General features: G+C 40.9%; 1 protein-coding gene across 1 annotated transcript; it reads right to left on the reverse strand.

Annotated features, from left to right (window-relative positions):
- Positions 1-3,964: 3,964 nt before the first annotated feature.
- On the reverse strand, positions 3,965-10,934 carry zgc:153115 (Krueppel-like factor 9). The gene is made up of 2 exons (XM_004570504.5): positions 10,062-10,934; positions 3,965-8,279 (listed from the first exon to the last, which is right to left on the reverse strand). The coding sequence occupies exons 1-2, from the start codon at positions 10,546-10,548 to the stop codon at positions 8,035-8,037; spliced, it is 732 nt and encodes a 243-aa protein (XP_004570561.1). The 5' UTR covers positions 10,549-10,934; the 3' UTR covers positions 3,965-8,034.
- Positions 10,935-12,028: the final 1,094 nt, after the last annotated feature.

A 12,028-nucleotide genomic window follows, 5' to 3' on the forward strand; every position in this document is an offset into this window, starting at 1 on the left:
CATTTGTGCGCTGGAAAAGCCATTAAAATATGTTTTTAAAAATGTATTTGCTTGCTCACATTTTTCACAGTCCTCCTCTCAGCTGCAGGCTGTGGCTATAGACATTCAGACGGTGACTGTGACTATAGCTGAGGTCGTCTGCTTCCTCTGACACTGCAACATCTGGAAGCACGTGCAGACTTAAACTGTGCACTGAGGACTTTCATTGTTAAAAACAGCTTCCCTATAGTCAACAGGGATGGACTTAAAATGATGATGGCTGCTGTCGCCCTCTAGGTGGTGCAGCAAGAACTGCAATAGGTGCCCCCCACCGCCCCCGCGAGCTTCTGAGGAAGTAGGATTTCGACATGTGGCTCATCATGAGTCCCAAATCCACCTCCTCTGTGATATGAACTCTGAGGATGTTTACGTGTGCCATGTTGAACTCACTGCCTGGGCTGCGGCCCCATTTAACTCTACTCATTTCCTTTCCTGTGTGGTGTGTGTGCTTTTTCTTCTGAGATGGAACGCTGTCTAGTCCCAGCTTCAGATATCAATAAAAATAATATTTGTGTACAAACCTTCCTGGAGTGTCGGTGTGAATTCTTTTTTTAAAAGGGGACGAAAAAAGAAAAAAGAAAACGTTTAAGAGCCATAATTATATAAACAGACCAGCTGATCCAGAGTCAAGTCAGAAGTTGTTTGAGGACTTCCTAGTAATCCTGGCTTCCACACCTCAAGACTGGCAAATCATAGTGTATGAGTTTTTCCAAAATAAAGTTTGCTTAGGAACAATATATTGTGTGTAGCCATGATTAAACATCCAGCCAAGTTTAAGTGATAAATGCCTGGAAGTGCTCCTCAGAGTTAACATGCAGGAACATATGGCAATGCAGAAGGGTGGCTGTCAAGAAGTCATTCTTAAGGAAGGAAAACAGGGAAAAAAGGCCGAAATATGCCAAATTGCACAATAACTGGTCTGGAAATCAGTGGGAACAGGTGCGATGGAGAGATTACTCTAAATTTACAAGTTTTGGTTGAAATCATTGTCATTGTGTATGGAGGAGGCCAGGAGAGAGCTGCAACAGTGGGTGTCTACAGCCATCTGTAAAACACGGTGGAGGCTCTGTCATGGTTTAGAGCTGCATTTAGTAGTGTTGGAGATCCTGTTAATATTGATGGAATTATGAATGCAGAAAACTTTTTAAGGTTGACGGTGACAGAAACTGAGAGACTATATATAATCTACATTCAACCTTTGTTAGAGCTATAACGGAAAATGAAACAACGGGACCTCTTTTTTTTTTTAACTATCTTTACAATAATGTACTTCACAAACTGCTTTGAGACTTACTTTGAACGCACCAAACTCTGTGTGTTCAGGTGTGACGTGTCCTCTGCTGCAAAAGTGCTGAGAGCATTGTACATAATGGAGTCAGTAACATGGCCCAACCTATATTTGTGTGGGGCTCTAATTATGGGATACTGATAATATATAGCATCATAGTTTCCTTTCGTGTTATGTAAAGATCTACTTATAGGGAGAGAAGTATCTTTATTAAAACATGAATTCCAAGTCTATTATTTTCTGTTTTATTTAATCTGGTGTGATAACTGTAGTAATGACAGTCAGTTTGTTTTATTAGATAAAGGCAAGAAACATAGCTGTTATAGATGCTGTGTTATAGAAGTCTATTATAATTATATTATAAATATAAAATCAGCAGTTAAAGGAAGCAGATGTTTTTGCGTGGCGGCGACACTATGAAAATGCATTATTGGAGTGAACTATGCCAATTCAAGAGAAAAAGCTCTCTTGGAGACAAGAAGGAGTCCTTGATCATATACTACAACTCCTCTCCTCACAGTAACACCACATTTAATACCACGTTCAAATGCCATGTTAGCTAGAGCACTGAGTCACGGGAGGTACACTGCTTTGCTTAAAGCCACCTGAACTGTGACCTTTAATTGAGGTTTCTGCTCACTGAAATAGTTGACATTTCATAAAGTATGACATGCTCTTTGAAAACCTTCAGGGAAATACTACAGTCATACTGCTATTAACCTATGATTAGCATGCCTATTAGCATATTAAGCTATGTTTTTAAGTGTAGTTGAAAGTAGCTTTAGCATCATAGTTTTTGAGAAGTTATTGCTACATTTGAGTTGTGTTGTAGTTCATTTATAGCATAAAGATAAATGTTTAACAAATCTGCTGATTAACCTGGAAAAAAACATATTCTGTAACAACAAATGTGCTTGAGTTTGTATACAATACATGGACTGTATGTAGGTATGCGTATGTAGATGGAGTTATGATATATTCAAAGTGAGCATCAGAATGGGGAGGATGGTTGCTGGTGCTGGACGGTCTGAGTATTTCACAAACTGCTAATCTACTGGGATTTCCCCCACACAACCGTCTCTATGGTTTACAGAGAAGAAGAAAATATCCAGTGAGCTGCAGTTTGCTGATGCTAGAGGTCGGAATAGAATGGCTTTAAGCTGATAAGAAGGTAACAGTAACTCAAACAAGCACTTATTAAAGTCTGTGAGAGACCATCTCTGAACCTTGAAGCAGATGGGCCACAGCAGCAGAAGACCACAGCAGTTGTCACTCCTGTCAGCCGAGAACAAAATGAGGCTGCAAATTACACAGGCTCACCAAAATTGGATAAAAATTAGAAAAATATTCTGTTGTATGTTGAGTGTCAATTTGTGCTGTGACATTTGGATGGTAGCTTTTGGCATAAGAAACACAAAAGCATGGATGCATCACATCTTGTATCAACAACTCAGGCTGGTGATATTTTCTTGGCATACTTTGGGGTACAAACTGAGCCTTGTATGAACACCAAAGCCTACTTGCCAAAATCCATTCCTTTATGGCCACAGTCTTTCCATCTTCTGCCGGAACACAATGTCATAAATACTCTCAAACTTGTTTCTTGAACAATCTTGAGTTGAGTTCACTGCACTCAAATATCCTCCACAGTTAACAGATCTCAATCCATTAGAGCACCTTTGGGATGTGGTGAACCAGGAGATTTTCATCACGGATATGCAGCCAACAAATCTGCAGCTCAGTTCTATTCAATTCAATTCAATTCATATAGCACTAAATCACAGCAGAGGTCATTTCAAGGTGCATTACATTGTAAGGTAAAGATCCTACAATAATACAGAGAAAACCCCAACAATCAAGCCACCATCTCTGGACGAGCACTTGGCAACAGTGGGAAGGAAAAACTCTCTTAACAGAAAGAAACTGCCAGCAGAACCAAGCTGGGAGAGGGGCAGGCATCTGTCCCAAACAGCTTGGGATGAGGGGAGGAAGACTATATGGACCAAAATCTACAGGGAAGGTTTCCAACACCTTGTTGAATCCATGCTACAAATAATTAAGGGCGAATGAATGAAAAGGAGATTTGCAAAGTGCACCTATTAAAGTGGGTAGTGAGCCTGTTTATCCCTAAAGGGAGGGTTGCTCATAATATCATTTTAGTGTGAAAGGCATTAACTTAGTTAGTTGGATACTAGTTAAAATATAATATTTTAAATCTTTTTAGGCGAGTTAATAATACCCTAAATGGTCCGCAGAACAAAGCACATTAGGACCATAATTCATGTAACATATTTACTATCAACAACGAATAATTAGGAAGCTGATTTAGATCTCAAATAATGGCAAACTACTGGTCATACAGAATAAGCGCTATATAATACAGCCAATGGGCTACTAATAATTCACACTAACTAATCCACCAGTGTGTGAATGTGAGTGAATGAATAGTGGAATTGTAAAGCGCTTTGAGGGTCTCGAAAAGCACTATATAAATGCAATCCATTATTATTATTATTATTAATACTAATAATATGCAATAGCTAACAGTTATCACTTGTAGCATACAATACAGTATTGCTAAGTTATTTATATAATTTACACCGTCTTCATTAGACAGATGAAAAAAAAATGCACAAATAAAAGATGAACTTAATTTTTATTTCTTAAAAATAGCACAGGTCAAGCAAACATTGGAAACATTTAATATTAGTACTGTTCCATATCACAAAATGAGTTATGAAAAGAATAATTAAACCACACAAACCATATAAGTTTTTCGATATGTAATAAATTAATCAGCATAACATAAGAAACAAAACCATGCTTTGTACTTCTGTGTCGCACAGGAAATATTGAAACTCCAATGCCGAAAATTTAAGACACCTGAGAATATAAATATCAAAACAGCTTGCTGCAGCAATTATTTAGTTCCACGGTTCCTCCACATCTAAAGCTTTGATAAGAGGACTTTTTAAAAAATTACATTAATGTAAAAATTAGCATCAATTTAAAAAAAAAAAAAAAAGAACATCCATTTCTGTACAATGTGCATATCTGAGATAGTGTGGTGACAAGAAAAAAAGAAAATGCCTTTTTGCCCCCAGCTCTTGGTGAGGCGGCGCAGCAAAAATTAAATCCGAAATGGACTCAACTCCAAGCCACATTCAGTGATGTGAGCAAACAGATTTTGGATTGAACATATTCAATCATCATTCTCAGTGAAATGACAGTCTGCAAATATTTTTACTTTGTATTTAATTGCCCCCTTTTTCAACTTCTGCTCCAGCGAGTAGTGAAGTTTAACCCTTTGTAGATCTGAGCTTTAATGACTATGGAGATTAAACTGCTACTGTCTATTCACAACAACAGGTCACTGAGGAAAAGAAGAAGCAGCTACACAGGTAGTAAAGGTGTTGCATATTGAGTCAGTAAGGACGAGGGTACGTAACAGGCCATCTGGCTGATAAAAACAACTCTTTTCTTAAAAATCCAAGGCTCGATGGTTTTATAGGAATTTCTGAAAGACTGGTTGGATGGATTTTACACAGACACTGCAGAAAAAAAAACAACTGTTTTGACTGTGAGGTATGTTCTTCTTGTGACAATATAGCTTGAGAGTCTATATCAGACGCGTTTGCTCTTCTGATAAACAGTCCACTCGTTCAAGGTCACTGCCAGCAGCAACCGAAAACTTTCAAAAGCTCGGCATTCACTTCAAAGAAAACAGCTCCAATTAAAATGAAATCGACGGGAAAACGAAGACGGCGTGACACGAATCAGCGAGACAATCGCGCCGATCTTAATGTGGAGGAAAGCGAAACAGATCTGGGGAAGCCAATCCCATCTAGACACATTACACAACAAAAGAGATGGCCTGGATGACTGAGAAAACACAAAAATAAGGAAAGGAAAAGGCAGGGTTTTTTTTGTTTTGTTTTTTTAAAAACCACTGGTTATCAACACAAAGTTCCACAGTGCCCACTTGGAGTAACACAGTAACAGTGCAAGCCATTACACTATCCAGCAAAATATACCTGTGAGAAAAAAGTGCTTATTGCATAATGAGTTTCTGTTATGCGCCTGCAAGAGGGCACACATACCTATACAATGATCCAACTGTAAACATGGTGCAAAGTAGTTATGACATAGTTTAAGGCTTTCAAAGTTTCCTGAAGAAGTGTTCACTGAGTTAAAGGAATATGTCCATAAGCGGGACAAACAGTGGAAATATTAAAAAAAGAAATAACACATGCACACACACACTCTCTATTCAGACCTGGACACTACAAGTGGGTCATAAGTACATAAAATACATTACAGGTTTGACTGATTTGGTAAATGGTGGATCTAATATTTTGGATGGGTTCATTCCTGAAATCGAAACTGATCATTTCATATAGATTTAGGTGCCAGCGTCCCTAAATCTACCGAACAGGTTCCGATCAAATCCACATTTGTGTATCACTATTCAAATCAAACACCGGTGGAACTTTTATCATCAGGGATGCACTGATATACAAGCAAAAACTGTGACTGGCCGATGACCGATATAAGACTGAATCTACCGATAGTTATCTGTTGTGTCAAATTAACTGGGATCTACTTTGTTTCCAGGGCATAAAAGAGTTCATAAACAACAACAAAAACTAAACACAAGAGTAGAAAAAATACTGGGCTTGGATATCGGGGAAATTTTGTGTTTTTCCGACATTGGAACCGACCTGGAATTTCACAATCAGTGCATCCCCAAGTATTATTAATGGCTGCTTCAGTGACACGACTGCACAGCCCACATTTATAATGTGTAGATGAGGGGAAAAAAAAACGTTCCACTGATCTAATCTTCTCAGAATTTGTTTTTGGTTTCCACATAATCAGTTACAGTAAGATTTTGCCCCACCCCTCTCCCGATGCTACTCATAAGACTCTGATTTATCTGCTGTTAAAAGAAATAACTGGCACGTGTCTATATTTTGTCATCTTTCTCCCTCGATGAGGAAGTGAATGCTTTTACTTTGAAGGCAGCAGGCTTAAAAACAAAACGAAAAAAAAAATAAATTAAAAAAATCAACTTGCATACAAAACATTTCTCATTTCTGTCAATACAAAAAAAAAAAAAAAAAAAAAAAGGTAAATCTAAAATAAACCGCACACACCAACACTCACAGGCAATGCCATTCTATCAAGCATACGTACTGTATGTTACCCCTAATATAAGGACTACAATTCATCACGTGTATTATTCTGCTAGTAGCATTACCATTTTTTTTCTACATTAAAAGCTTAAAGCTTATATACATTTGCATCAGGTTTAGACATAATACTGCTGTGTATTATGTGTCAGCATTTCATTGATGATAACTGGTGGAGCCTTAATGATGGCGTGCAAACAACTCTTCTACATTGAAATTCGATCCACTTTCAGGCTAAAATGAGTATTTGATCTACACTTGAATTGGATATATGTGAAAAAATATTGACTTCAACGGAGATGGTTACTGAAGCCGTATTAAAAAAACATGAAGGAATGTGTCACCGCTAGAACTTAATATCAGCAAAGCTACAAACAAACAAAGATTTTTAACAAGCGTCTATCCATCGCCTCACTATCTAACATCCCAATATTGTGCTACTCATGGTAAATAAAGGTTACTAACAAGGTAGAAATGAACCACAAGAAAACCAGAGGATTATTTGGCTGATGATGATGATGAATGTGCAGATTTGTACAGACAATAATATAAAGAAATCCCTGCAATCTGTGAAAGTGTTTCAGTTTGAGACGATGAGGTTACCTTCAGGGTTGGGTTTGATTTTAATCGACTGAAATCTGCTTCGTGATTCTCGTTCTTATCGAATCCTGAGATCAAAATTTTACGAAAGGCAGAAAAAAGAATTCCTGTGATAAACGTATGCTGCCATCAGGTGGATATCCACAACGAGGTATTCTTGATTTGATTTTTTGGTTTAAACGAAATACAATATTTGTGCTAGCTGTGTGTGTTTCACTTCTATGGCAGTTAAAACCTACTGATTTTTATTTCAGCAGGCTATGTTGCAAAACACCGTTTAGTACTTTTCCAAGGCATGCTGGGACTTTTGCAACTTTTATGTGATATACCTGGCATTAAATTCTTGGGATCTCATCCACAAAACTCTTTTGTGGTCTAATATCACTGCTACTGATGCAGGACAGTAAAAACTACATTCTCAGATCATCCTGCAGTAAGTCTACCTTCATGCCTCTAACTTTCCTTAACTGCAGTGATTACATTTCACTCTATCATTATTGGGTTTTCTGAGGCTTAGCCTAGTCTGCCATACTGTAAACATCACACACACACGCTCATGTAACTGCCGATGCAAATGGAAGCACAGTAGGTCCAAAGTCTTGCTTTCAGGAAACGACAAGTGGAACCAAAAGCCGCATTTCTTAACGAGTCCCCGGTTCTCTTAGGTTCGTAACAATTTTCAAACCCAACCCTGGTTGTTGTTGAGTGGGTGGACAGTGTTCATGTGACTCAACTGTGTGGACACAGAGACGCATCCAGCTCTGCGTGTGTATGTTTGTGTGTACGTGCACATTTGTTTTTAGTGCAACACAGCAATGCTAAGTCCTAACTAGTGGATCTGATTGTAGTCGGTTCACTTGAAACTAACGTTGACCGTCTTGTGCTCCCGTCAGTGCACAGCAAACCCACGCCACCCTAATTGTGCACGTCCGGATCAGAAGCTGAGGACGCGCCCCTGTTGCGCCCCAACATGGATGGCTTGAAGTCGGGATGACGGCGGGCGTGCTTGATCAGGTGGTCGCTGCGCATGAAGCGCTTGTTGCACAGCGGGCACTGGAAGCGTTTTTCCCCTGTGTGGGTGCGAGTGTGGCGGGCGAGCTCATCGGAGCGGGCAAACTTCTTCACACAGTTAGGCCAGACGCATGGAAAGGGCCTCTCACCTGGACACGAAGGCAACAGAGAGCAGAGAGAAATCAGTCGCCAGGTTTGCAGAGAAAGCACACAAGACGGTGTTTCATGACTAAACAGACAAACACACGGGAACAGAAATGCTACTCCCTTCTCTCTGACGAGAATCGGTTTTACAATAAACAACTGCATACATAAAAGGAAACAAAAATGCACTATTTTCACTGATCTTTGATCTATGATTGGTTAAGGTGCAAATTTCTGCAACTAACAGCCTAACTATGAAATAAAACGTCAGAAAAAGTGAACAGTTCCTGCTGCCAAAAATGCCCCACGGCCTCGGGTCATTAAACCTCCACATTATTCAATAATGTATAAAAAACAAATGTTTACATGTGAAAAGGTAAAACCATGAAGTATGGATTGAAAATGTCAAAGTAAAAGCTGACAAAATTTAAACTCATGGACTGGATTAATTCACTTTCGTGTCATTTCAGTTCGCACGTGTGCTTTATTTTGCCTCTAATACATCACATCAAACTGATTCTTCATATCTTTTGTGTAGTCCTCAGATATAAGTCGCTGTTGAAGCCCACATTATTCTGTGCTTTCAAATGAACTAGGAAGGGAAAAACAGGTTTTGTATGCTTACAGTTTGTGTTATTGCACAATGAAGGAATCTGTTAATCTGATTACTTAAATCAGATCGATTTAAACACAGTGACACAAATGTAACACCTGCATTACCACTTTTCACGTATATTTAGATACGTGAAAAAAAGATATAGGATCTAGATGGCTAAGATTAGCCTTCCTGGGCTACTACTAGGCTTAATCTCCGGCAGGCAACACGAGTCAAACCCAGGATAAGCGAGTGGGATGCTCGGTGCCATTTGCAAGATCACAAAGCCTGGCCACGTTGTTGCTGCAGAACTCTGTGGGCGTTCCCACAACACCGTCTTTGAGCCGTTTCCTGCCCTTAATCCATTTGCGCCTGCTCAGTGACACTGGACACGCCAAATCCAATGATTTGCGAGAAAAATCACACTTAAAGTCACTAATAAAGTTACGCTATCGTTCTGACGGATGAACTATTCACAACCAATCTGCCTTTATTACATAATTAAAACACATGGGTGAGGTGTATGGTGACGTGTAATTACGTATTCACTCAGAAAACACCCCAAATGCGTTGAAAAACCTATATATGGCAAAGGGGTGGCGCATCCAGAACTGGATATCAATACATTTGATCAATAATTTACACATCGCGGAGGATTGATTTCAACTTGTCAGCATACGTGAGGGTTAGAGTGTGATGCCCAGAGAAAAACTACACAGCGCCAAGCACTTGCTGAGGCCTTTTACGTTGTCCCACTATCATTTTCAGCGCTTTCAACTTTAAGGTTTCGTCTTACGTTCATTTCATATGCAAATCCAGCCGAGAGGAAGACTTTCGTCACAGGTTTTAACGTCCAGCCCAGTTCTTTTGTTGGTTTACTTCTTTGTCAGACTCCGAGGGGAGCGTTTCCCCCTTTGTTTGGCTAAATTACTTTAACAAGTTCTAAAAAGAAAAAAAAATCATAAAGAAGCAGCCAGCAGGCACGCTTACAGTAGTTAGTGAAAGGCACAGCACTCCCACCCCTCATATAGGTCTGATTAAACGATAAAACCGTCTGCTTACATGGCACCGAGGAAAGCAGAAGTTGGGGGTACAAAGTTGAGCTATGCCAAGGGTCTAGCTAAGGCTGTGTAAATACATGACATGTGAACTGCTGACATGACCGATGTGTTGTGGTCGTTCCCCTCCATACCTGTGTGCGTCCGGATGTGTGCCTTCAGGTGGGAAGATTTCCCATAAACTCTGTCGCATCCGTTAAAAGTGCACCGGTGTCGCTTCACCCCTCCTCCTGCTCCCCCGGCCCGCTGCTGGTGCTGCTGTCCGGGGACCGGGGTGGCGGTGGGGGTCATGGTAGGGGTGGTCGGGTCGGACAACGTGGTGTAACCGCTCTCCCCACCACACGAGGAGTTGCTGTTCTCCGAATAGGCCGACATGGGGCGGAACTTGCCGTGTAGGTCGGTGAGGATACCGGCCACCGCCACCACGTTAGCTCCCTCCAGCCTCAGCGTGTCCCGCACTTCCCTGTCCTCACTCGACCCTTCGGGCTCCCCGGGGAGCAGGCCCACCGAGGCAGGCTGGTTGGCGGGGGCGACCGGGGTGGGTCTGTGTAGAACAGGACCGCTAGATATCGATACCAGACACTCGGCAGCGAAATAATCAGACGACGCAATCAGCGACATCGTTATCTACTTTGCTTTGTTGTATTTAGCTAAAAAACAAAAACAAGAGTTAAAAAACAATCGACCAGGAGGGGCTAACGGTAACGTTCGTCTTATCCCGACCTCGTTTTCATCAAACTGGACGAACAAACCGCTTCCAGCAGAGCCTTGTTACCGCCATACAGCGTCTCAGCAGCTTGAGAATCACTGGATAAAACAAAGAAACGGCACGTTTACATGCAATAACACACTAAGACCGTGTTAATTCTCCCGGTCCAACATGCGTACCCCTCACTGTCTGACGGTTCATTGTGTCTGAGCCTCCCAGAAGCCGGTCAAACCTACGCCCCCTGGTCCCGGACTGACGATGCGTTCGGGCTCATCGGTGAACGCCTTTTGGTGGCGTACACTGGTACAAATGTCTACAAAGCTCTGGATAATTCTCTGATTTTGTTGTTACAGATACCCACATCCGTGTCATTTAACAGATATGGCAAACTCACCCATGTACTGAAGATAAAAACTGACATAATTTGAAGATATCATCGTGTAGGTACACCTGTGAACGTGTCATTTTTTTAAACGCTAAATCATACTTATGGCTATAAAGGTAACAAGCTAAATAGTTGTGCAAAGTCATGCCTGAAATTTGCGGCAAAAGGCGGTTAATGTCTATATTTTTTTACAGGAAGTTGTAAAATACGATTTTTCAGAGTCTTGAATGCCGCGCGGACCAGAATCTCGCAGTGACTGACGTCGCAGCACGGGCGTGGACCGCGGGGTTGGGTGCATCGTGGAAAGTAGGTGGCACTGGAAGCCTGCCTGTTAAACGATGGGGGAAGGAGATGGGGATGAAAGGCGTGTTGTATAATTTAGTTTGAGCTCAGTCTGAGAATAAGGAACGTGGCCGAGTGGTGGGGGTGAAAATAATTCTGTAAAAACGCCATCATAGCTGCCAGAGCCTCTACTTCCCCACCTGCTTGTTATCCATACCACACAAACACTAGATGTCCCTATTTTCATGCGTTAACTACTCTCAGCTGTGTTTCTTTGTCTTCTGAAAAGTTTGTAGATCAGCTTTTCAGTTCACTAACAAGTGTTTAGTGTATAAGTATAAGGAAATTATTCTTCTGAAAGTCCTTTTGCCTAGGTTAGCACTCCTGTCTGATATATATGTGTCAGAAATGTGTGTGGCTAAAGGGGGGCATGGGATGGCACCACTCCCATCTAAAGTTTGATTACTCCTCCCACTAGTAGCTACGCGAGCTGTGCAAAAGTCTTCCGCCACATACCGCCACCCCTCATTTCTTTTTATTTTGCTTCAAGTGAGCCAGACTTTCTTCTCTTGAGCAGTAGTTCTCCAGGATGCCTGAAGGTCATTCAGAGTTATTCTTTGGACAGTGGCTGCTTTTCACTCATGTTCAGTCCAGTCCTTGTACCTTTCCATTTTTAGAGGAATGTTTTTTGTTTGTTTAAAGCTACTTAACACTGACCTATGAAT

The sequence above is a fragment of the Maylandia zebra genome, linkage group LG18, assembly GCF_041146795.1.
Source record: "Maylandia zebra isolate NMK-2024a linkage group LG18, Mzebra_GT3a, whole genome shotgun sequence".
NCBI classification, from domain to species: domain Eukaryota; kingdom Metazoa; phylum Chordata; class Actinopteri; order Cichliformes; family Cichlidae; genus Maylandia; species Maylandia zebra.